General features: G+C 40.9%; 1 protein-coding gene across 3 annotated transcripts in view; it reads left to right on the plus strand.

Moving 5' to 3' along the window:
* Nucleotides 1–25,593, plus strand: part of LOC110965809 (collagen alpha-1(XXIV) chain) — a 103,820-nt gene that overhangs the window by 20,466 nt on the left and 57,761 nt on the right. Inside the window, exons 4-15 of one of the 3 annotated variants that reach the window (XM_051947462.1) lie at nt 28–81; nt 2,715–2,768; nt 6,714–6,767; nt 8,660–8,713; nt 12,234–12,278; nt 12,847–12,900; nt 13,323–13,367; nt 15,552–15,605; nt 16,435–16,479; nt 17,335–17,388; nt 17,798–17,842; nt 22,573–22,626. In XM_051947462.1, the coding sequence (XP_051803422.1) occupies nt 28–81; nt 2,715–2,768; nt 6,714–6,767; nt 8,660–8,713; nt 12,234–12,278; nt 12,847–12,900; nt 13,323–13,367; nt 15,552–15,605; nt 16,435–16,479; nt 17,335–17,388; nt 17,798–17,842; nt 22,573–22,626 (612 nt within the window). Of the gene's footprint in view, nt 1–27; nt 82–2,714; nt 2,769–6,713; nt 6,768–8,659; nt 8,714–12,233; nt 12,279–12,846; nt 12,901–13,322; nt 13,368–15,551; nt 15,606–16,434; nt 16,480–17,334; nt 17,389–17,797; nt 17,843–20,621; nt 20,703–22,572; nt 22,627–25,593 lie in introns of those variants that run through there. The other 2 variants (XM_051947463.1, XM_051947464.1) reach the window with 2 other exon arrangements.

Below are 25,593 nucleotides of genomic sequence, written 5' to 3' on the forward strand. Positions count from 1 at the left end.
CCCTGTCCCCCTGTCTCTTTGGTTTAGGGTCCTCCTGGTCCCCCTGGTTTACCCGGTCCTCCAGGAAAAAGAGGTTCTCGGGTGAGTAATCTCTGCAAAAATGGTTGTAAACATTCAGTATGCTGTAATGTACATATAATCTATTCAGAAGGAGCATTTTGCTGATGCATATATGCAATAGTGGGATACTATTCAGAAGAAGTTAAATTATCTATAACTGCGTCTTTTTTCCCTCGTAATTCAATAGATAGCTGTTTTTGGATTGAAAGTTGTATATCTGGATATCTGTATTGATCTCAGACTATAAACTTAAATATCTCTCTAAAGGTCATAAGGGGAAAACAGAAAATGGATGAAACACAATACACTAAAAGTACTGTTTTGTTTAGAAGGCTATTGTGACATGCTTTGAGACATAGGCCACTCTATAGGGGTTGTCACAAAGAGAACTGTGGTCACGAGAATGATGTTAAGGTCAGATTTATTGGCTCTGAAAGCATCAAACACGCTCATCAACACTAACACATGAAATGAAAACTTAATCGTTTTCGTCTTTTGCTACGACAGTCAGCAGGCACTCGCCATATGTGCGTCTTGCAACTGTCGGGAAAGAAGTGCTGACAGACATGATTGTGGTTAGTGTGATTACAGTCAGGAAGAATCCTTGCTCTGTAAAGACACATGACTGTGACATAGTTCACTTTGAGGATGCACGGAACATTGTACTTGCTGACACCTTTGGAACATCAATAAGTGACTGTATTGTCACAACTGGAGCCAGCAGCAGAAGCATCGGCAACACTGGTTACATCTCTACTCTGGTGTTGAGACTACTCTGTATGCAACTGCCAAGGCTGTCATGACGTAATGCTGCGATCATGCCACAGACCCTGGAGGCATCCTTAAACAGAACAAGACACATTTTACTAGATAGATGTAGTATGTGTTAGAGGGAAGGTTTATAAATATGTTCACTCTTGCTCTTTGTTCTACCCTGCTCAACAACAGCACCATGGCTAATTTAACTCATGGAATGTAAATACCTGGAGTGGATGACAACGTGCAACACAAGTAACTTCATTACTTATAGAATGTTTAGAACACCTTCTTCTGAACTACATCAGACAGCAGCTACTTATGTAGTTTCCTTCTTGACTTTATAGTTAATAGTCTCAGTTAAAAGCAACATGCAGATGTAACAATTTACCTTTTTTTTTCAGTGTTTTAAAAATTGTATTAGATCCCAGAAGATAGGTGCAACTTCAGCAAAATCTGAGCAAGTTTCAGTGTTAATGCAAGACGACTCACCTTATTTCTGTCCATATCCCTATGTTTACATCCCTGCTGTGACAGTTGGCTTGTTATCATTAAGAAGATGAGGTTAACAATAAAAACATGGTGGTTGGTTCCATTCAAATGAAGGGTGGGCTCTCTAACGGTCTAAGCATGGCCTTGTGACTTGCTGTATTTTGACTGACAGCATGACAAACATGCTTGAAAGCAGACAGACATGCAGCTAGATGGAAAGAGGTGGCATATGGTAAGACATGTCTTCTAGTACAAGACTTGGAAAGCACATGGCTGGTATAGAGCATACTTTTAACCCAATCTGCAAAGTCATAAAATAGGAAAAAGTGAGACTTGGGATTGTTATGTGGAAGGGTGAAGGCAGTGCTTTGTGGCTGTCTCTGCTGTTTCACCTCAGAGCAGCGCACTTATTACAGTATGCTGCTTCTAATTGTTAGCATGATCAGACTTTAAGCCATTAAACCAGGCACATCACTGGATGTGGGCATTTGTCATGGAAACAGACTGTAATTTACTTAAGAAGTTTTTGCAGCCCATGGCTGTAACGATATTTAAGTGGTTATCAATAGAGTAATAAAATATTTTCTGACATAAAAGGGCTGCAGGTGATTTTTACAATGCAGTTGTTGACATTTTGAAAACTACCCTTTTCACTGTTATGGACAAATATTTGTGACCCCATAGAAACTGCTACATTTTGTCCTAAAAGTTATGGATCTATGTGTAAATTGAAATTTTAGACTCTCAATCAAATGAAGACTTTGAGAGATAATTAGTTTCAAGATTACACTTTTTATTCTTTTATGTTCAATGGACACAAAGCCTTTGCAATAGACAATGGACTCAGATTACTGTCAGACAAACTGACAGTGAAAGAGAGTGAGAAATGCAAAGGGTGATCCTTCTTCCTAGCCTTTGCAGAGAAATCCTGATCTGCAAGCAGCCAGGGTACAGATGTGCAGGAATGCAGTGTATTTATGATGCCTGTGTGTGTGCACATGACTGTGCACATGTAGTTGTAGGCATGTGTGGTCGTGCATTCATTGCAGAACTCTGGTGTTCAAGGAATTAAAGTGCTTTGCATTGAGAGCAAAAGTGATATGCAGGGATGGGAATTTTCCGCGGATCCGTGGATTTCCGCGGATTTCATCTCAAGGATCCGCGGAGGGATCTTGCTGTTCCCATCCCTGGATATGCTAAAAATTTAATTCTGAGGAACCACTGCAATTATTTACTGATTCTAGAGAATTACTTTCTTTCACTAAATGCTGTCATGTTGTCGGTCTTTAAATAGCTGGAGTAAATTTAGTAGTTTTATGATCCATCTTAAATACTGAGATGTTTTTGAAAAGACTTAGTAATTTGATGTTCTGTGTGTTCTTTTTTTTTGTCTGCATCTGTTCCAGGGCCCCACTGGTCCACATGGAAACCCAGGACAGCCTGGACCACCTGGGCTCAAAGTGAGTGACATTTTCCAACAAGGGGCATCAGCAGTTCCCTGAGAGTAGAAGAAAGTGGGGCTGCATGAATAATTGAATAATAATCACGATTTTGTCCTCCTACTGTTAAATGGACATGATCGACAGAGAAGCTTATGCCATTACACTTTAGATACAGTAGACACTGTGTTTAGCTTGAAAGTATCAGGTTACAGTTGGCTTATATATAAAAGAGAACCCTGGTTTTAATAATTGGGGGAGGCAATTGAAGAATCCTGATTTCCTCTGGCAGTTTGGTACAGAAAAAACACATTTTCTCACCACATTTATATACATTTTACAAGTATGCATCTGCATGACAAAAGACTACAGACAGGGAAAGCACTGGACGACTGGATAAGAGGAACAATCTTGGGCCAGTGCATTTAATATCAGCATCTGAATCAATCTGAATAAAGTAGATTGTTCAGAAGTCTAAATAAGGTATTTCCACTTCTGAACATTTGAGTATGTGTTTCATTCAGACTGTGCTGTAAAGAAGAATTCAGTTCTGCCTCTGTGTTTGTCCCATTTTCATTGGTTCTCCAAATCAAAGATGTTTCCAGAAAGAAAAAGACCTTCGGACCCCGTTAGTTTGTTGATCTCTACAGGGTGCCACTTCAGCTCTTGTTGTTTATCTTTTGAGACACTTGTGTAGTGATATCACCAGGTCACTGTATTATCTTTAAAGTTTTACACACTTGAGGAAGTGTACTGCTGTTAGCTTTTACCAAATGGCAAATGGCATCAATTATAGCAACTGATGAGACTGACGTATTGTCCCCTGAAGAGAACAGAACATGTGCAATTGGAATTAAATCAAACACAGCCAGATGTATGCAAGTGCAATAATAATAATGAGGAGACAAGCGTGGTTTTTGGTCTAAATGGCATATCCTGAGCCTTGATCGTTATTACGCTGGTTTTCACCACAAGGCACAATCATGCTAGTACTGGCTCATTAGCCACAACACTGATTTCACATAAAGGGGGAAAATAAGCAAACACAGCATCTCTGGTAAGCTTTTCCCCAGGGGCCACATTTATTGGTATATCGGAGCAAGTATGTGGGCAGCAGCTCCATGCAAATGTTTGTGGTCACTGCATTCCTGACTGGCCACCACAGAGTGGCTGCATAGACCATGTAATCAGTGATGCATGCCGAAAATGTCATGTAGGAACAGAAACAAAACATAAGTTGATGTTCAACACTTGCCTCCTCGCCACTGGCTGTGAAAGGTTTTGCTTAGTTGGTTCCTTGTCATTTGTAGGTGTAATAAAGTTAGGAATTTCATTTGTGAAATTTCTAAATGTTGTGTTTTCTCCCTTGATTGATCGGACAGCTTAGGGAGGCAGGCTTGTTCTGTGTCGCCTCTGATCTTGCTTAGACAGTGAGTATTTGACTGCAGTCCTCTGATAGGTTATTATGAAATACTGGGCCACCTGCTGCCTATCTGTCCCTTTAGCCTGCACACCCACATTCATGGAAACAAACACAAAGCATATCTAATACCGTAGTGACTGGTCGATGAGTCAGTCTTAGCCCCCAAAACCCTTTTGTGGAGGCAGGAATGGGATTAAGAGACATTCGGTTTAGGAAAACATGTCTTTTTTAAAAAATGGAATACTCACTCAGTACATCCAGAGGAATACTCACTGATGTAGAGCTTCGTTGATGTGTCACAAGCACAGTCTGCAATGTTATGACGTGTGCTGTTAACTTGTAGAGCATGCCAATCTGCTTCATGGGTTGCTGACTGTTTATTTTTTTTAAACAGGAAAGAGCTCTGGTTTTATGCTGTGGTAGAATTTCTGCTCTCCCGTCCGTCTCTTTGAACGCTTCACTAACTGCCAGTCAAAACTATGGAAATACGATTCTCAAAATCCAAAGGAAGAAATACCTGTTTTGAGTTGATATAGGCAGCAGTTGAGGAGAATGTGTTAAACATGTCCTGATAAAGTTGGAAATAACTGCAGTGTTTACCATATTTGTTCTTATCATATTTTAGTCTATACTCCTTAGCACATGTATGTGTTAAACACGCATCTTAAAGGATCAGAGAAGATGTTGTAATGTATTTACTGATGCTGGTTTGACGTCCCATCTTACTATGCATCCCCAAAAGTTTAAAGTGTACAGAATCATTTATTTTCTTGACTACTCCTCCTGTCCTGCCAGAATGGCTAACTCTTCCCGCCTATGATTTTTAGTGATGACAGCAACCAGTCAGATAGCCAGATTTAGTAATGATGCTAAAATTATTTGATGATCTGCTGGCATTGCGGCTTTGGCATTTCATAGCACCTCTGCAGATGAAGGAGTGACTGACTGGAGTTTAAACTTTGCTTCCCATTGAATGACAGCAGAAATGATTTTATAATTCTAATCCTTGTCAGTTTGAGAACAAACACTGTGGCTGTTGAAACATTGTATTGCTGTTCTGTGGAAACCATCAGTCTGTGGGGATCAGCTTGGCTCCAGCTGTCTTTGATTTGTTCCTCCACCTTGTAGGAGTTACACATGTGGGAGAAGAAAGAAAGAAGAATCTTGAGATTACCCAACTAATGCTATTTTGGTTTTTCACGTTTAATTAGTCATGTCTTCTGAGATGATACCAAAACTGAGTAAGGTCTGGATTCTCAAAGGCATTGTTACTTATTTGCTAAGAGATTTGCCCTGCCACTGTGCAGATAACCAAATACCAAATCTGTGATCATGTCTAAAAAGCACATAAACCCTTTCGATTTACTTGGTTTCCAACATTAGTTGGTGATAAAATGTGATCTGCAGTTAAATGCATAGCCAAGCACATCAAGCTTGTAACAGAAACAGTTATAATATTTTGTGTCTCTATTGAACACACCTCTTAAACATTCAGAGAAAAGAAAAAAAAAATGAGGTGAACCTTGAAGATTTACTAACTGGCGGAACCTCCTTTGGCAACAGTAATCTCAAAGAAGTAGTTGTGTTGTTCAGGAGGGATTTGACAGTTTTTCCCTATAAAACTGTTGCAGCTCAGCCATAGTCTTAGGGCGTCTGGTTTGAGTGTCTCTCTTGAGCATTCCACAGTATCTCCGCTGGCTAAATGTCTGGACTCTGACCGACATTTTGTAGTAGAGCTACTTTGATAATTGGGGTAATTGTCCCGCTGTATCACCCAGCTTCTGAGCTACAGCTGGCGGACAGCCATCCTGACATTATCCTGTAAGATAACTCGATAAACCTGAGATTTAATTTTCCCTTCGATGATGGCAAGCTGTCCATGCGCAGAGGCAGCAAAGCAGCCCCAGATCACAAAGCTCCTGTGCTGTGCTCCACTTTTAGGATGATGTTTTTGTGTTGGTATGTGGTGTCATTTTAATGCCATATGTAATGCTGCATGCATGGTTGATGTAGGAACAGAGGTGGTTTCCAGCTCCAGTGACTCTGTTAAGCGTGTTCCATTAGAATCAACACATGCTACTTGTGAATAGCAAAGCACTTAAGCATTTTTTTTGTCAAAGGAAGAGTAGCTCTTATCCAAACCTCCTATATTGTTTAATTGATTGGAACCAGGGTTCTCTGTGTCCTGGCCCCAGAAACCTTTTGTAGACGTCATTAGCCGAAGCGTTGACAACATTTCCAACCCACATTGTGACTGTTTTAGGCACAATCAGAAACCAAGACAGAACATGTACACTCATCCTATTAACTTGCCTCTTTTTTGCCTCTCAAAATGGAAATATTTATAAACGGGAGGTTTATATTAGTGAGAAGTGTTCATATCTAATTAATGTGGAAGATATTAGTGACTTTAATCAGAAAAGACTTTATTAAGTACAGTTCTAGACACCTTGTAAAATCTGGTGCTGTCAGTAAGCTCCAGATTAGAAATAAATTTAAGTTGCTAAATACATTGCAACCTTATGACCCTGTTTCTGTTTTAGGGTTCAAAGGGAGACCCTGGTCTGTCTCCAGGCCAGGCTCCTCCGGGAGTGAAGGTAAGGAATCTGCTACTGGTCTCTATGCCTGGCTTCCTATTCCTCTGCTACTGTCTGCGTTTCCCTCAGGCCTTCATGCTTTTTTCTCCATATATTTTTGTTTAATGTATCTCTCCTCTCTTTACCCATGGCTCGTACAATTTCAGCTCAACTCACTGAAGTTTTTTGTCTCATGGATTTCATAATGGCTCATTTGTGCAAAATATTGTGACAAACATTCACAATCTTAAAATGTTGGTACAAATCATACACTGTAACTAAGAAAGATTATTTAACAAACGTGCATGTGATTCATAAATATGACTCAACACTTTGTAATTTACAGATGATGAAAAACAGATTTATATTTTCAGCTACAAAATATTGTCTGTTTGAATTTGTTACTGCTTGAAGAATGATTTGAAGAGTCTGGTTTTCCTCATCCCATTTAATTCATTCAGCAGCTTCTCGAACTCCCTTCTATGCATTTCTGAGTCATTCTATTATCTTTGACTTGCGTGCCGTCACCACAGCTGTGTCTCTTACTGTTTCTTCATCCTTGTCTCTTTCTTCCAAACATAATCACAGTAATGATTTTCCTGAGCAGAACTGCTAAATCTCTTGAATTAATTAAGATCCAAAAGTATCGTTCTCCTTTGAAGTTTAATGATCTGCGCACTTGAAAAAAATTACCAATGAAAGACTAAAGGGGAAGGAATAATTTTGCCCGTCAGATCCTTCCCGGGTTAAACAGATTATTGTTAAATTTCACTTTGAATCAAAACTGTGTGTGTCCATGCAAGTTTATCCAGCTTCATTGTGATGTCATACCCACAAATTGCTGTAAACCTGTTATCACTTTTCAGGGTTTTCCCTCCTGTAAGACCTTCATGAGACTTAAAATACTTACACACAGCACCATGTGTTTTTACACAGTCCCCATGCTGAATGATCAAAAGAAATCTATGATGGAGGGAAAGGTATTCAGTAACATGCAGGGTTGTAGGAAAGCAAGACTTCTTGCCAGATGTGGCCGCAATCTTAGTAGAACTAAGAACACTGAAGTAGATTCCTCTCGTGCACATCTTGATGGAGCATGGTAACGATTAATCAGTCTACATGGGTTTTATAATGACACTATTTCACTCCTGCTGTATGCCCACAAAGCAATCTAAAGCATTTTTCTTTGTGTCAGGCCTATTTTTCTGTGTTTTACATATGAAACTACAATGATATGTATTAGTCCCTGAGCCTTCAGCATTATGTGTGACCTATAATTCAGTACTGTCTGAATTGTGTAGAGACATAAATGGACTGCAGCTGCTGCTGTGGCTCTCATAATGTGCTGCTCATGCTGTGCTTTCCATGTAGGCAGGGCTTTACACTTTAGTGGCAGTAAGCCATTGAACTTTCTTCCTCTCTTAGCATATTTGTCTGTAATAAAATAATCTGTCTAATCTCCATTCAACCTTTCACCTCATGTCTTTTCTGTTTTATATTTTTAGCCAAGTATTGCTCAGCATATGGTTTTGATTAGAAGCAGCCATCTCTAATATAGGTAGATGGCAGACATCGCCTGAGGTACAAAATCACCACTGTGCATCTTATTCACCTGTGGAAAACCTGTTTCTTTTCTGCTCATAATAAACATGAAAACCGTTTCTCCTAAATAATGACTCGTCTTTTGAATCATTGCACTTTTGTTCAGTAATCATCTGAAGTTAATAAAAATAATTAATTTACCTGTATGTGCTAGAAAATGATTTATTCTGTGCCTGGATATTATGTCAGTGTACAACTATGCATCTGTATATTAAACTCATGGGATCCGCATCTGTCTTTTTGCTCATATCTGAACTATGACCTTCATGGCAATACAAATGTGAAATTGCTCTGTCTTTCATTTGTTTTAGGGTGACAGAGGTCCACCAGGTCTACCTGGGCCAGACGGATTTCCTGGTTCACCGGTAAGATTTCCCATTTGAACTGTCATGAATGCGATTATCTGTGAGTATTGATCAAGATTAAAAAATATATGATCTAAGTCTCACAATCTGTCAGACTATTTATGTGGTAGGAAATGAACAGTTCATCGATTTCAATTGAAATCACAGTTTGAAAAAATACTATTAGATAATTGCACTGGCTACGATTTAGGATAAACAAGGTGTGGCTATTATATAATAAGACTAATGCTGTAGTTCAGTGATTTTTATTTTGAGCAGGTTAAAGCTTTCAGAGTTTGTTTATGTTGCTTGCCCATTGATCAGTGCACACTATGTGCTTTAAGTATGTGCAGTGTAGTTTGACAGACATAAGCCCAGACTCATTAGCATGTCTGACCCAGGGTTTAAACTGTTGTCAGTGGTTTCACAAATTTGATGAATCTATGGAACCACTGCTTGTATTTTACTTTCAAAGAAATGTGTATCTTTCACTTTATAACAACTTTTTTTTGTCTGTTATTAAATCCTGTGTATTTCCTTGAGTTTAATCAGTGTTCCTACTGTGTTCTCCCACTAGCATTACTGCCCGTTTTACCAAACTGTCCTTTATGTATCTGTATCTCAATAGAAGCAAGCATATACAGTATATTGTATATATTACCTCATACAGTGGATAAAAACTTGCACACCATTATGCATACATATATCTCTGTTTGTATTGCTACCCTCTCTCAGTCAGTGCTTTGGAGCTGGCTGTTAAGATGTGGCCCTGCCTTGTTTAAATCTGATAGACTTTGAGGCCAAAGTCAGAGGTCATCTGAAAAAGGAAAGGCACCCGGCCCAGGGCTGGAGGATCAGTGACACATACAGTGTGCCATGCCTCCTCAGGGTTCAATTGTTATGGCTAAAAACAGAGAATTTCATGGATGCTGCTTGCAATAAAATGGATGGCATTATACATATTCCAGCCCGATCTCACGGGGATTCGTGAAACTGTCACGTAAGTTTTAGTTTCGGTTTCGTGTGCACCAACATGATTTCGTCATGTTTTTCGTGCCGCTCACCACGAAATGCGCACCAATGTATTTTAAACGGCGGACTTTTCGTGCCACTCAGAACGTATTTCAAAAGAATGTGTATATTATATTTTTAATGTAAAACCGTGGCGAATCCAACGCTATATTTTGCATGACATCGTCCCTAAACATAACCATAACCATAACCCTAACCATAACCTAACCATAACCTAACCATAAGCCGGTGGTACACTTACCAATTTGCATAGGAATTTCAAGAATGTCCGGCGGCCGGCGGCCGCAAACGCAATCACACAAGCAGTATGCCGATGGACAGCTTAGATCGTCATGAATCCGCCGGTATAAACCACTTTCAGATGTGATTACCACAGCGAAAAACATTTCGTGGTGAGCGGCACGAAAAACATGACGAAATCGTGTTGGTGCGCACGAAACCGAAACTAAAACTTACGTGACAGTTTCACGAATCCCCGTGAGACCGGGTCAGCCCACATATTCACACACTAATTCATACCCCATATCCATCCATCCATCCATCCATCCATCCAGTCTCTATAAACCGCTTTATCCTCACTAGGGTCACGGGGGTGCTGGGGTCTGTCTCAGCTGACTCGGGCGAAGGCAGGGGACACCCTGGACAGGTCGCCAGTCTGTCACAGGGCTATACCCCATATCTGTTAACTCATATCTTTAATATGCTTTAGTGAGTTCATTGGTTTGAAGGAGCACGTGTCTGTTGTCTAGTACATTTTAATTTGCATTGAACTTTTGAACTCAGCAGAACTCTGTATCTGATAAAAACAATAGACTTCATCTGTTATATTAGGTTGCTCTGCTGCTCTCATGACTGTCTACACAGTTCTTCAAGTAGCCTCTTATTGAAGCTCTTAGTCTGGTTTTGCATAGCTGACCTTAACCTTGTCTCCCAGGAGGCCACATTAGTGTTTGCAGTAGCTGAACTTAATATACCCAACACACGAATTGTGCCCCATCAAGTATTTTCAGAGGAAATGACTGGCTTGGAGCCTGTGCTCTTTACCCCTATGTGGGCCGTTTATTGAGTGTGAAGGTTCATATGTCACAACCTCGGAAGCGCTTGATGGAGTTGATGGTACTTTTCAAGAAGGTCCCTCGCTGCCCTAAAAAGATACTGACCTGGCCCTGACCTCGTGTTTTGTTGCTGTAAACATCTGTTGTTGATAATCACATCAAAGGGAAAAATAAAGGGCTTCAGAGTAGAAAAGCTCTGATTTACAGAACAATAAATTCTGTTTAGTTTACAAAGTGTTTTTTTTTAACTAAATGCAGGATTTGGCTGAAGCTCAGAACTGATTTTGATTAGAATGAGGTAACTCAACTCTAAGAAGTCACAGAAGTCCATTTGAATTTCATAGAAAGTTTTCATGTTGTGACATGTTATAGTTAAACCTCAACCACACTGTTGAATGTAGAGCCATGTTTTTTTATACAGTTTGTCAGGGCCTTTTGTGGAATCTAGACTGGTGCAAACTATTTTGAACATACTAAATGTGATTTTAAAGAGTAATTTTCTAAAATAAATAAATAATTAAATGTATAACAATCAGACACGTATATGGTTTTATCATCTACTTTCTTAGCACAACCCATCTATTGCATGCACTGCCCACTAACAATGACCAATGCTCCCTTATCAATGTTCTTTTCAGTCTTACAGCCCACTTACCCAGAAACAGACAGTTTCAGCTATTTTGTTTTTAGTAACAACTATCAAACATATCTTAAATGACCCCTCTTTTATGCACAGGAATTTACAGTCAGTCATAGCCTGCTCACCCTCCAAATCACACCATCACGATTTCTAAATCATTTATTATTTACCATGACCTTGGACATTTAGAGTAGTACTAAAGTGTATTTTCCTTTCGGCTTTTCCCTTCAGGGGTCGCCAAAGTAGTACTAAAGTGTCATGTGGAGGAAAGAGGATTCAGAATATTTCTAAAACCCTTATTATCCGTCAAGTTGTTTCATTAGTTTTGTCATACTCCAAATGAATTACAATCAGCCTACTGAGACATCTTTTTACATTGCTCTAACTGTATACACCTTCAGCCATGCTAGCAGCTTGCTCTTGGTTGGTCAGTGGGCTTGGTCCAGTCTTGTCATGTAACTTTGATTCCCAAGCGCTGAATCCTAATGACTTAAGTGATCCCCTGAGTCTGAGGTTTTGTGTGGAAATCTTGACAGTTACCAGAGGAAATGCTATGACATTTGATGCAGACATTCGCGTACCCCTTTACCGCATAACATGCTAAACTAAGATGTGAACACAATACCCAGTATACTGCACACAATATCAGTGTGAATGTCACTGTGAGCATATTTTAACATTTAATTCTATTTATGGTGTGTTTTTACCGCTTTGTAGAACTACAAGCATTGCTGTACACTCTTAGTGTTGTTTGCTATTGTGCTGTATTTTGGTTGAAATATATCTAAAATACTTTCTGAATGGATTTTCAAAGGGTCCGAAAGGTTATCCAGGTCCATTTGGGCTTCCAGGAGAACAAGTAAGTGTGTGTGTGTCTGTGTGTATTTGGAAGCAGGAGTTTATCAGTGCAGTTCTCATTAGCACTGGTGGTACATGTGTGTCAAACAGAAGGCTTAAAGTTAAGGATTAGACACATTCTGCAGTGCAGTGGTTGCACTAATGCTAGTGGTCTGTGCCACAGCATTCATACATACACAAACCTTTACAGACTGGTTCATATAAATGCACACACACAGTCAGTTACATCAGTCCCTCAGCTGTCCCCTTTAGTCAGCGGTTTGTTTTGTCCTTTGTCATCCTTTTCTTTCTAAATATTCTGCTTGTCAAAGTTCTAACAAGTAACAAGCCCCACTACAGTTGGCTGAAACAACAGCAAAGTAACACAGTGAGGGAGGGGTAGGTTGGAGGGGTGCAGAAAGGTACACTTAGTAGACAGGATTGTCTGGAATGAACAGTGCTTGTTTTATTCCTGCTGGCAGTGCTGGTAGAAGTCTGTGTTTCTCCTCTTTCACTTTATCCATCCACCTAATCTCCCTATTCACTGTTCATTCATGTTCTCCCTCTCTGGTTCTCTCTCCTTGCTGCAGGGCATACCAGGACCTCCTGGGGAAGCCGGGGCTGCAGGTTACCCTGGCAGGCAGGTGCAGTGAAAAACACAAAAAATGTTCCTTCATTAATCCTTTCAGATTCTTCACTGCTCTATTCCACAGAGAGTACCAGCTATAACAATGATAACTGCCTCATTAACAAAGCTTTCTGCTGCCATGTGCACATTAATAGCTCATTTTGGATCTGAATGGTGAACAATTGCTATTCAGTTGTGTAAAATAATGAATTTGGTATTCCAAAGTATTTTTTTCACATGTGCAGTCTGTGGTATTTAAATGGCAGCAATGACAAAATATCAAGTGCAACTTAAAGTATAAACACATTTTATATGTATTTTCTCTTGGTCATCTGTCAGTGTGTCATATGTTTAGCTGTGCTTCTTTATTTGAAATCAAATTGCATGAGTGCACTGTGACAACCGGTTCTCCTCACCACAGTCTTTCTTTTCTTGCAGGGCTCAGCTGGGCCACAAGGTAGCCCCGGGCCTAAAGGTGTCCGTGTAAGTACAAGTAACTCTGTCTGTACTCTCATTCTGCCCTCCTTTCTTCAGGTGTGCTGGACTAAACATTTTATTTCCTGTAATGATTAGGACAGCGTCAGGCTTTTGGCCTTGCTTCAGTGAGATTGATCAGGATTTCACTGGTATTTCTGACAGACTGCCTTCTTGGAGTCTGCTTGTGGGAGTTGGTCTGACTCTGGGTTGCCTCTGTGAAGACTGACTGGTTCTTCTCACTAAGGTTCATTCCTCAGCAAGGAATGCCCCAAAACAGAGAGAACAGAGAAAAGACAAGAGGATGGAAGAGAAACAGATGGGAGAAAGTATGAAAGCAAAGGGAAAGGGGTCAGATGAGCTAGTGAGAGAAGGGACTTAAGTGGAGTGTTGCAGCCCAGAGAAAGAGGATAGCTGGGATTACTATGTCAGACTGAGCCTGGCAGAGAGAAAAGGAGCCACAAAGACAGACGGTGTACTGATAAGGCAGAAGTGTGAATGTGGAAGAGAGGAAAACAAAGAAAGAGGGTGGGATGAATATGTGCAAATGACTCATACATACCAAGTAAATCCTCTGCCAGCTGATATCAATACCTGAATGCAGTTTAGCTGATGCTACCTATAAAAAAATCATGATGTCCAGAATGAAAGTACAGCCAGTGTGGGTATTTAAAGGTTTTATGTTAATGTGACAGTCATTTGGCTGCAACTGTGTTTCCTTTACAAAACTACCAACAGATTTTGTGCTTCTTGTGCTGGTTGTAATAAATATATTTTTGGGTAGATGTTAGCCTACAGTGCGCAGTTGCAGTATCACAACAAGTCCTGACTTGTAATGGTTAATCAGAAGTTACTCCTGCTTTTTGACTCTGTAATTGCTACAAAAAATGAGATTAATTCATGGTCTCGGACTTACAGGTATGGACACAAACCCTATCTACATAATTCTTGGGAGCAAACAACTCCATTGCACGAGGACACTGTCATTTGCAAGCAACTATGTCAGTAAAACAGTCCAGACATTGCCTGGCACCACGTTACATTTACCTTTAACAAAGACTGTAAAGAGAGTGCATCGGGGCTGAATAACTAATAGCAACCTTGCCAGTGACACTAAAAATTTCTCCAGTGTTTCCCATAGAGTGCGTCTGACTCACAGTCACAGATGTTTCCTAAATCCAGAGAAGACATGTAGAAAGGATACAGTAACTTCCATGACAGTATGAGCTTCTTCTTTACCTCATTAGCAGGGATAATGGATTTGAGAATGACCTTTCATTTGGTCCGTGTGTCATCCAGACCAACATACTCAAGCTTCTGCTGGCAAAGTAGGAACAATGTTGTAAATATTCAGTTCCAAATGATTTCAGCCTTCATCCTTCATCACCAGTTCTCACCTGTATTTATTCCTTCTACATAATAGGTTAATCATGACACATAAATACTACTTGTTAGCCAAAGTGAGCATAAATGTTTATGTTGCTGCTCCGTGACATCACATTACTATTTTATCATCACATTTCTTTTACCTGATGTGCTATGCTGTATAAACTGATTTGTTAAACACCAGGCTAGATATTTGTATTATGGGGTGATTTCACTAATGAAATATCACATCTATCCATTAGCCAGTCCTATTTTGTCCTGTAGAAGTCATGGAGGGCCGAGGCATTTCTTAGCTGACAAGGAGTGAGATGAGGGCGTTATGTCTGAATAGATTGCCAGTCCATTACAGGGCTAACGCAGAGAGACAGACAACGATGCACACTCACACCTACAGCCATTTTAGAATGACCAGTTATCCAACATTGCTTGTGGACCCAGAACCTTGTTGCTGTGAGACGACAGCACTAATGGCACCAAAGGCCTTATTGGCTTACATTTTGGTAATATCCCTGGACAGTAACTTTGGGATAAGAAGACCAGGTTTCTATTTAAATAAATGAGTGTATAAAAACACCAGTCAAATCTAACAAAAACTGCTGAAAAAATGTGTGACGTTGCACCAGAATTGCACCTGCTTCATAGCTGTTATAAAGAAGATAATTGGGAAAGGGACAGGGCATGTGTCTTACAACTCTTTGGAGCTCCAGACTTCTCTCACAGATTTTGATTCATGCTGTTCTGCAATGAAATACTGCATTGTTGTATTTGTGAGGCAGTGTTGTGATTTGAAATGTTGCTAATTTCTAGGGTTTCATTGGGCCTCCTGGTGTTGCTGGATCACCAGGGCTGGAGGGTGAGAGAGTGAGTAATGTTTCTTTATTTAAAAGGCCCATCCTATCAAAATCTTTCATAGCTATTCTCATGCTCTTTGGCATATTTTTCATTTCCAGTACTATTTCATTTACCTCTAATTAAGTCCTTCATGTCTTTCCCCTCTCCAACAGGCTATCATACTTTTCCTAATAATGTCAGATGCCAGGTTTCATGATATTTTTTTTACTGCGTTCTTATCAACATTTAGCTTTCAGCTTTGATCCAGTATATCTTGATTTATGCGCAGCTACTAACTACTTGCAGATGTATGTCAGCGCATCTGTTCTTACTCTTTTTTCACATTTGCTAAATATATGCTCTTCTTGGAAAGTGTTGAGTAAAAGTAAAAGGTGCTGGAGTTATATATGATGGATTTAAAATTGTTAGACTAAAGAAAAAAGGAACTTTTCATTTCAGTTATGACTGAATAACGTCACACATTCCTTCATTCTTTGAAAATTCCAGGCTCCAAGAAATCCTGGTCTTTATGGCTCTATTATGGATTGCTGCACATGAGCCTAGGTCTGCCAAAAGAACTATTAATTCAATGGGATAAAATAGTTTTTGAATCCTGGCTTACAGTAGACTTTATTAAGAACCACCTCACGGGATTATCTAAACAGCTAATAATAAGGGTGGTGTTTTTACATCTTATTCCAATGTAGAAAAATAGAAGTGATTAAAAGAGCTGTTACTACTTAATTTCCTTTAGTCTGTCAAAACCTTTCAGTTTCAATCTTAACACTTGCTGTAACACATTTTCCCTAACTTCATACCACAGATTTGAGTAACCTGTCCACTTGTTTTTCTTTTCTAGGGCATTCCCGGTCCGATTGGGAAACCTGGTCCCAAAGGAAGACATGTAATAATTAGTTCATTTTGGTTTCTGCCATAGTTCATAGTTGTTAAAATGTGTGTCTTTGCCATCTGCTGCTAAGTATTGGGGCAACTGCAGGTGTGTTTGAATGTGTTTTCTGTTCTGGAAAAGCAGGCAGATTGGAAAAAAACTGATAGAAATGATGCCCTTTTCATAATATACGTATGTAGTATGTTCTTCTAACACAGCAGTACCCTATATCCACAAAAGCCCCAGGAGAAATTTATTTACATCCTGCTGCTGTGAATATGCTAAAGCAGCAGTGGACTGACCGGATAAAGTGTGCACAGCGAGAATACGATACATTATTCAGGTGACAGCAAAACACATGCAGTCTGGTATAGGTCCTGCAAAGTTTGTTTCAGGGTGGCATTGAAAAAAACCTATTTGGCCAGAGACTGATGGAATGTCTAGGTTGGGCCCTCACACTGTGAAAAGTTAATGTTTTAAAAACAAGCTTTAGTTTCTCTGTGTTGAGTTTGCCAAGCGGGCAGGCTGCCCAGTGTCTGTTTTATTTAAAGCTTTTTTTTTCTGCCTAATACACTGACTAATCTGGCTTCATTAAATAAGAAGTGTTTTCTTGCCATGTCCATGTAAAGTTAATCTCGGACAATAATTTGCGGAAAATGCATGTTACATGTTTTATGTAAAGTAAATTATAGGTGCCAGGCTTTACAGAAAACCCAGGAATTGATTTAAGTAGAGAATATAAATAAAAAAGATCATCTGCTGCTGTTTGTTTAGCAGTAGGGCAGTGCTACATATGGAAAATTGAGGTCTTAATTAGTAGTGGTTGCCTTGATTTTCTTAAATTGAACGTGGATGTACTTTCCCCAACAGGGTGTGGTGGGTGACGCAGGAGAAAGAGGGCCACCTGGACCAGATGGCAATGAGGTGAGAACTCTTGTCTGGTTCCTAGTGAATGTAGTTATCCAGCTTTTTTGGACAGCACTTCTCATTTCTGTTGTCTTCTCTCCATTTTTAAAGTTTGTGTTTACACATATGTCAGTTGTCCTCTCTTATCAGTGACAATGTGAACAAATGTAGTGGATGGACTGTTATTTCTATTCAGATTCACATACTTTTAAGTTAACAAGTTTTATATTTTTCATGCATCTTAAGGCCTCTTGTCACCACTTTGAAATATATTTTCTATTCAAGTACACAACTTTATCAGTAGGTCATTACAGTTAGATGCACATAAATTGACCAAACATAATTAAGCATTCTTTTTCGATTTTTTTCTTCTGTACTGTCCATGTCTCGTATTCTGTACTTAAGATGTTGTGATGGTGTTTCACAGGGGCCTACAGGTGGGACTGGCATCAGTGGATTTCCCGGTCTGAGGGTGAGTATGAGTTGTTTTAATGCAATTTTTTAAAAAAAGTATGTCATATTCGATTTTCCAAACCTAATAGGCGTTTGGCTGTCGCAATATTGTGGCTCTGTCTGTCGTTGTGCTTATTTTGAAAAGTTCTTGGTCACATCTTTCATTCCGTTTGTCTCTTGTGGTCAGATTAAGGTTTGGATAATGGAGTGTGTTGTGTCGCTCAATTGATGATGAACATGAATTTTCAAGCTATTTTTTGGTTTGACCTGCTGTATTGCTTTACTGGGGTTTGTATTTTAGATGACGGTATATTGCTCACTGGTGATCAGTGCTGCTATTAAAATTGTTGTGTTAAGTCAGGTCAGGTGACTCTGGTGAATGCTAAAGCCGCCATTATTTCACAGGGAGTCAAATATATAGAATGTACATAAGATGACAGTCAGAGCTAAAAATGGGCTTAGCGTCTTTAAAGAATCTCACTGAGAGCATTTGAGAAACTGCAGCCTGGAGTTCTTAAGGGGAAGGAAGACTTCAGATTCAGTTTTAGAAGATGCTGCATGTGTATTATAGCAGGTATACAGAGAGTGGAACTGGAATGGTTACTGGGTCACAGCTGTACCGCAGTTGATGCACTGTCCAATATTCCTCAGGGCAAACTCATTACCACCATGATGTTTTTGTCCTGTAACCTTGAACAATCATTTTTGTCATTAGTAACTCTACATAAATGGGCCTGCATTACGACAAAGACACATAGCAGATCAGTATATATATTGCAAGATGAAATGGTGTAAGTATAAACAGATTCACTGAAGCACTTATATTGACTCTGTAGCTTGACAGAACATTAAAAACAAACAAATCAGACGTGTCACCAAGGATAGGCTACACTTTTTAATCTGCCATTCTTGTCATAAGCAATAGTCACTGTGTGCCGGCGTCTTTGGCTTTAGAGATGTTTACTTTTGAAAGGAATGACATTTTCATAAAGATATGAAAATTTGACATCAGGCATGCTAGATCAATGCCACAAGTCAGTTTTTGAATTTTAAGAAACACCAGTTTGTAGACCAAAGTGAAATAAGTCACCTGAGCTCACTCAGTTTATCCATCAACCAGGAAGTGTTGGTGTTTGAAAGACACTCACAAGCCTTAAAGGTTACTAGTGTAACCGCCTGGGAGGCTCTGTTTCATTATTGCAGTGTGACAAAATCCAGACGGTCATAGGCCTAATAGAGAACAAGCTGTTTTTTCACAGCAGCCTCTAAAACATCCAGTTGTTCATGTCAGCAAAATTGATACGGCACCTTTCCTGTGGCATCCTTTCAAGCTTCACTTACGGGGGTGCTGTCCTCATAGCGTAGGATTTATTGGGGTGTTTGAAGGGTCACTGTGTGGCGCTAGACACATCTGGAGGGATGGGCTTCCTCAACCTTCACCTCAGCTACAGACTGTAAGTCATCTTTACTACTGACACAGTCTGACATGAAAAATGCAAACACTGTCCTTCATGTTTTTTGCTTTTGCCTAAACAAGCCTGTTATGTCATGTACATAGTTACACATATCAGGCAACCAAAAATGACTACAATGCAATATTTTGTCCTCCTTATGTTTTCATTTTGTTTTTTAACATTCAGTGGACATTATTTTAAATTTACTACAAATTTCTCAGTAAGAATAGCTGAATGTTTTTGTTAGGTGCAAATCAACAGTTTTTTTTAAAATGTATATACAGTGAGTATATATGTGCTATAAATGCATACAGCAACAATAAGCAAGAGCAAAATAAAACATTATGCTTTACTTTATCGGCTTTTAGTGGTAAAAACATGTCCATTTTGCCTTTGTCGTCTTAAAAAGATACATAAAGATGTCAGCTTTCTGATTCATTGCCTGCCCTGGCATGTCAGATCTGGCCTTTGCTGATGTGTGTGTAGAGTGGACACCGTGGCAGAAATTCAGTCCTATTGTGGGCCTTTGTTATATTCAACACACACAGTGGCAGCAGAGCCCCATGTGGCCAACATGCACTGTTTTTTTTTACTTCAAAGCTGAAGCTGGTGAACTGAACTTCACCTGACTGAGTTATGTTAAACGCATGTTCTGATGTAATCGTGGTTGCAAACTTCTATAGCTTCAAGTTTTTGTGGTATGTAACAGATCAAACGAAAACATTAATAAACTGATAGAGATGATGATTATATTATGTGTATTTAATGTAACATATTTACGACTGATATGTTGTTTAAAAAGCTCATATCTCAACAATGCTTGAGCTGAGCAATACATTATCTTGCACATAATGTAATCCTGTACCATTTTATTTACAAATTAGAAATTATATAAAACTTTATATAATTATCTGTTAAAATTATTGGACCTCTTCCAAAAAGAAAAAAAGAAGCAGAGAAGTTAATTATTGGTCATTAAAGCTGATTTAGCTCTTTCTTGTCTCTTTATAAACTATTAAGTTCTTCTGAATAATCACACTCGAGAGCCAAAATACTCACATCTCTTTAATCCAGTCTTTGATGTAATTCATATCCCACTCTCCAGCTGAGTGATTTTGACACAGGGTAGGTCTCACAAAGAACTTTAATTTGACATCAAAATCTAATTTGCACTTGCCAATGTCAGCCACATCCTTGTGGCTCTAAGTTTTGTTCACTCATTTATTGATAGGCAATTACACTTTTTAGTTAAGTAATCAGAAAGAGAACAAAAACAGCAAGTGTTCATTCTGGTATGCATTTGATGTCTTTGCCAGTGTGTGACTCAGCAAAATGTGATGCAGCCAGTTAATGGTTTTTATGTGCTTTTTTGTGTGTCTTACTGCTGTACCACTTGCTTCAACCAGTTTTGATCATTTTTACACGGTACGGTGACGCCTATGTGCCCTGTAATTTAATTGCATTTCCCTGCATGCATGTTACATTTAGAGAATATGATTGACCCCATTTAAACCCACTCTTTACACATCTTGGGCGGATTACATCAGGTCACATGAATACATCCAAGAAGCCTTGAAGATCAACTGAATTCCACTTTGTCAAATAACCTCAGGTGTGGGTTTGGGACGCACTCTAACCAGATTTTGGTGTAAAAACATCTCTTCATTTCACTGCAATTTTATTTATATAGCACCAATTACAATTCAGATTGTCTCAAGATGCTTTACAGAACCCACATGGTCTGAACATCTGACATTTGTCTCGCCAAGCTGCATGTGCAGTCTTTTTAAAAAAATATAATTCATGCCTTTATGTGGCAGTGGTAATGGAGGCACAAGAAAGCCTGGGGCATGTTGACATTGTAGTTCCGTTTTTTGCACCTTCACCATTTAAGCTACCTGGGTTGTAACCGCGTCAGTAAGTAGTCTGTGGAATCATCCAGCCACTTTTTTTTTCTAAATGCATCCATTTTCTGTCTCCTCTGCCCTTGAGATTACTGCATTTAGCTACCCCATAGTTAAAGTAGAATTAACTATTGTTTCATGTCTTATTAACACAGCAAAGAGAAACGGCTCCAGCAATTTCTACACATACAATAAAATACAAGGCACACAGTGGAGCTGAATGATCTGTGTGCTTGAGAGAGCAATGATTTGCATGAGAGAGGGAAGGAACTTGAGTTGGAGCCTGTAAATGCAATAAAACTTGAGTCTCACTCATAATTAACTGCTTAAGCTGTCAAGTGCAGAAGTTATTTTTGTGTGTAGCCAATCAGATTTGTAATGTGGCTAACAGAGACACATATATGTGGTTAAGTGTAAATTACGATGTCTTAAATGTCATCTGGGTTTGTCTGGATTTGAGACTCTTAAAATGACAAATGTAAATGGGCTTATGATGATACCCTGGGTGCATAAGCATTTTATGTTTGATTGGATATTCTGTGGCTGCAGTGGGTGTCTTCAAACAAGATTCACAGGAATACCAGAATCTGGTTTTCATCTAATGTTGAATCACTTGTCTTCCCGTGTGGCTGGATGATCTCTAATCACTTGGCAGTCAGGCTTCATCTTGACAGCATTTTGAGCCAAGTCTACGTGTGGGATGTTGATGTACCACACCACTTCAGCTGGACTAGCAGACACTAGAGTTTAAGAGAAAGTTGTCTTTCTATTTTCTACTTCTCCCAGTGTGTAATTTTTCATGTGCTCTCAATTGAAAACTCCTTTGATAGAACATATGTGATTTGTGTCCGTCCTACTGCAGTACCACAGTGGAGCCTCAGCATCAAACACCAACCTTACAGGGTCCAGATGGACTCTACTTTAAGCCACATGTCCATGATGATATATATAAAAGCTGCATTTAGGTAAATGTCTGAGTATATTTGTGAGAATGATCCACTATGCAGGGGCTCACATATTCCAAGACATGCACACACAGACACGCTCTCTTTTTGATCAGTGGCCCACCTATCTGCTTGCAAATTCCACTTTTTATTCAAGCCACTCTGTCTATTCACACCTCACCCTGTCAATTAGAGTGGATGTTGTAGGCTGGCAGTAGCGACCAGGGCAAAGCCTAGACCCACACAAATTAACTGAATAGACTGTCAGCACCGCTTAGTGCTTTTGGGAAGGTTGTGACAAAAAGGAATGCTTTGTGTAGGAAACTGCAGAAAGCAAAATAGTGTTCATGTCCAAAGAACATCATGATGGGATCAAAAATATGCCAGTTGGTGTACGTTGTTTTGTAATTGTGATACATAAATTCCATTGTTTTCTTCTCTCCACAGGGGGACACAGGGCTTGAGGGACTACGAGGAATTCCAGGTCTGGTGGGACCTCAGGTAGGCTAGATATTGGCTACTGCTGATGTTCTAAATTTTAGGAGAACACTGTACTATATAGTTAGTTATTTGTTCAATCTGTAAAATATGTAATCTGTTTGCCTGGAAAATCCAGACTGACTTTATTTATGTATTAATATAAATACAAATAAAGGCAATCTGGCATTGTGATGATAGGAGATGATTTCAAAAAGGAGGGGCTAACGAATGCAGCTTGAACGAGAAAGAACCAATCAGCGTAACACGGATGTGACGCACAAACAAATCGACTTTGAAGACCGTGTAGTCCAAACAACAATGGCATGCAGCCGAGAAAGCGTCGCGGTGAATGATTACTGCCGTTTTTGTCACAAAAATCTGCGAATACATGGGGTACTCTCAAGTACAACACTTATTTTTGAAAAGGCTACGCAACAAAAGACTCCTTCCGAACGATTAGCGGTGTTAGGAATAACTTTAAATCGGAGCCAAACCAAGTCGGTGCGTATGTGTAAAAGTTGCTTAAATTTACTCACACGTTTGGAACGGGATTTTCCTCTGTACAAACAATGGCAAGAAGCCGAAAGTAACGAGCCATCCACTGCCTCTTCATCGTCAGAAACGTCAAGTGAAAAGAGGCAACGACTAATGCCATCCAAAACGCCAAGAGACCACAAAAAGATTCGATTTGGCCCCCCTCCTCTCTCTCTCTCTCCTTCTTGTTTTACGGCAGTGGCCCCCCTCCTCCTCCTCCTCCGGCATCATCTTTATGGGTAATCCTGGCGCTGAAGATGATGCAGCATTAACTCCCGCCTCCCGTGCTATGATTGGTCGTACCAAACTGTACCGGGAGGGAAACGCGATTCAATTCGCCCAATGCCAAACTGACTCTCCTGTATCTCCTAACATGGAGATAGGAGATTACATGGAGATTCAGTTTGGATTTTCCAAGCTAGTAATCTGTCCCTGTCAGGTCTGTAGCGAGGAGGGTGGAAACGGTGGAAGAACTGGGATGGAGTGGTGGTGATTTAAAGGTTTTATTGTGAGGGAGAAAAAGATGATTCTGGAGATGGAAGGGTGGACCTCCCGGTCTGGGTCTTGGACTGGGGTTCTGTGATGGGATTCTTATTGGCGGTGGATCGGGCTGGGGTTCGGGTCCTGGTCTTGGCTGTGGTATTGTCTTGGCTGCGGTTCTGACTGCGGACCGTAGTATCCTTGTGGCTGTGGGTTGCGCTGGGGCTCTGGATTTGGTCTTGGCTGTGGTAATCTCTTGGCTGTGGGTCAAGCGGCGGTTCTGGGCTTGGTCCTGGCGGTGGTATCCTCTTGGCGATGATTCAGGCCGGTAGTGCGTGGGTTCCGAGCAGTTGAGACTGGTGAAGCAAGGAAAGGCAGAGTTATACACGGTTTAAAGCAAAACAACAACGAATCTTCCGAATCCAATTTCTGAGACAACTGGGTTTGGCTGGCGTGTCATTAACTGTGAGTAGTTTGAACAACAATCCGGCGAAGAGTGGATGTGACGACCGGCTTTTAACTGTCAGGGTGAGATGATGACGAAGTGGAGTCAGCTGCTCAGTCCAGGCTACGTGGCCAATCACCTGAGTGGCTCCAGCTGCTGCTGAAGCCACTCTGACCTGATTAATGAGGGTGAGAGAGAACCGGTACAAAGCAACACAGAAACACATGGCAACGGCAGAGCTCAAAAGACATGGCATGACATCAGAAAGGAAAACCCCACAAGGGTTAAAAAGGAGTCTGTAGCCAGCAAGGCAGGACGGGAGTCATGACAGAACCCCCCCCTCAACGGGCGACTCTCGGCGCCCTTCGGGGCTTGTCAGGATGGGCGCGATGGAAATCGCGAATGAGATCCGGGTCCAAAATCCGGGCCTTGGGAACCCACAGGCGCTCCTCAGGTCCATACCCCTCCCAGTCCACCAGGTATTGCAGGCCCCGACCCCGGCGGCGAACATCCAAAAGGCGGGAGACCGTGTATACGGGGTCGCCGTCTAACATACGCGGGGGCAGAGGAGCGGACACGGGAGGGGCCAGCGGGGCCTCCTGAACCGGTTTAAGCTGCGAGACATGAAACGTGGGATGGACCCTCATGGATCGTGGAAGATCCAACCGGACAGCGACTGGGTTAATGATCTTGGAGATTGTAAATGGACCAACAAAACGAGGAGAGAGTTTTTTGGGGGATGCCCGGAGGGGAAGGTGTTGGGTCTTCAACCAGACCCGTTGGCCAATGGAGTAGGTCGGCGCCTCGGACCGATGACGGTTGGCCTGATCCTGAGTGCGACGCGACGATCGGAGGAGAGCGGCACGTGCACGTCGCCATGTGCGTGCGCACCGGCGGAGATGGGCCCTGACTGAGGGCACCTCAATTGTCTCCTCCAAGGCCGGGAACACAGGTGGTTGGTAACCATACAAGCACTGGAAGGGGGAGAGACCAGTAGCGGCGCTGGGGAGGGTGTTATGCGCATACTCCACCCAGGGGAGTTGCTTGCTCCATGAGCCTGGGTTCTTGGAGGACGTGCATCTAAGGGCGGCCTCCATGGACTGGTTCAGCCTCTCTGTCTGGCCATTACTCTGTGGGTGAAACCCCGAGGACAAACTAACCTTGACCCCGAGTGCAGTGCAAAAGGCTTTCCAGACAGCCGATGTGAACTGCGGACCCCGGTCCGAAACTATGTCCCTTGGCAGACCATGAGCCCAAAAGACATGGTGAACGAGCAGATCGGCCGTTTCTATGGCAGAGGGAAGTTTAGGCAAGGGAATCAGATGAGCGAACTTTGAGAATCGATCTATGATAGATAGTATAACGGACTGACCTTGTGACTGAGGCAACCCGGTGACGAAGTCAAGGGCTATATGTGACCATGGTCGTCTTGGGATTTTCAGAGGATGGAGATGACCCACGGCCGGCTGTGTGGACGTCTTATTTTGGGCACAGACAGAGCAGGCAGCGACAAAGTCTCGACAATCCCC

Source organism: Acanthochromis polyacanthus, chromosome 4 (genome assembly GCF_021347895.1).
Source record: "Acanthochromis polyacanthus isolate Apoly-LR-REF ecotype Palm Island chromosome 4, KAUST_Apoly_ChrSc, whole genome shotgun sequence".
Classification (NCBI taxonomy): Eukaryota; Metazoa; Chordata; class Actinopteri; family Pomacentridae; genus Acanthochromis; species Acanthochromis polyacanthus.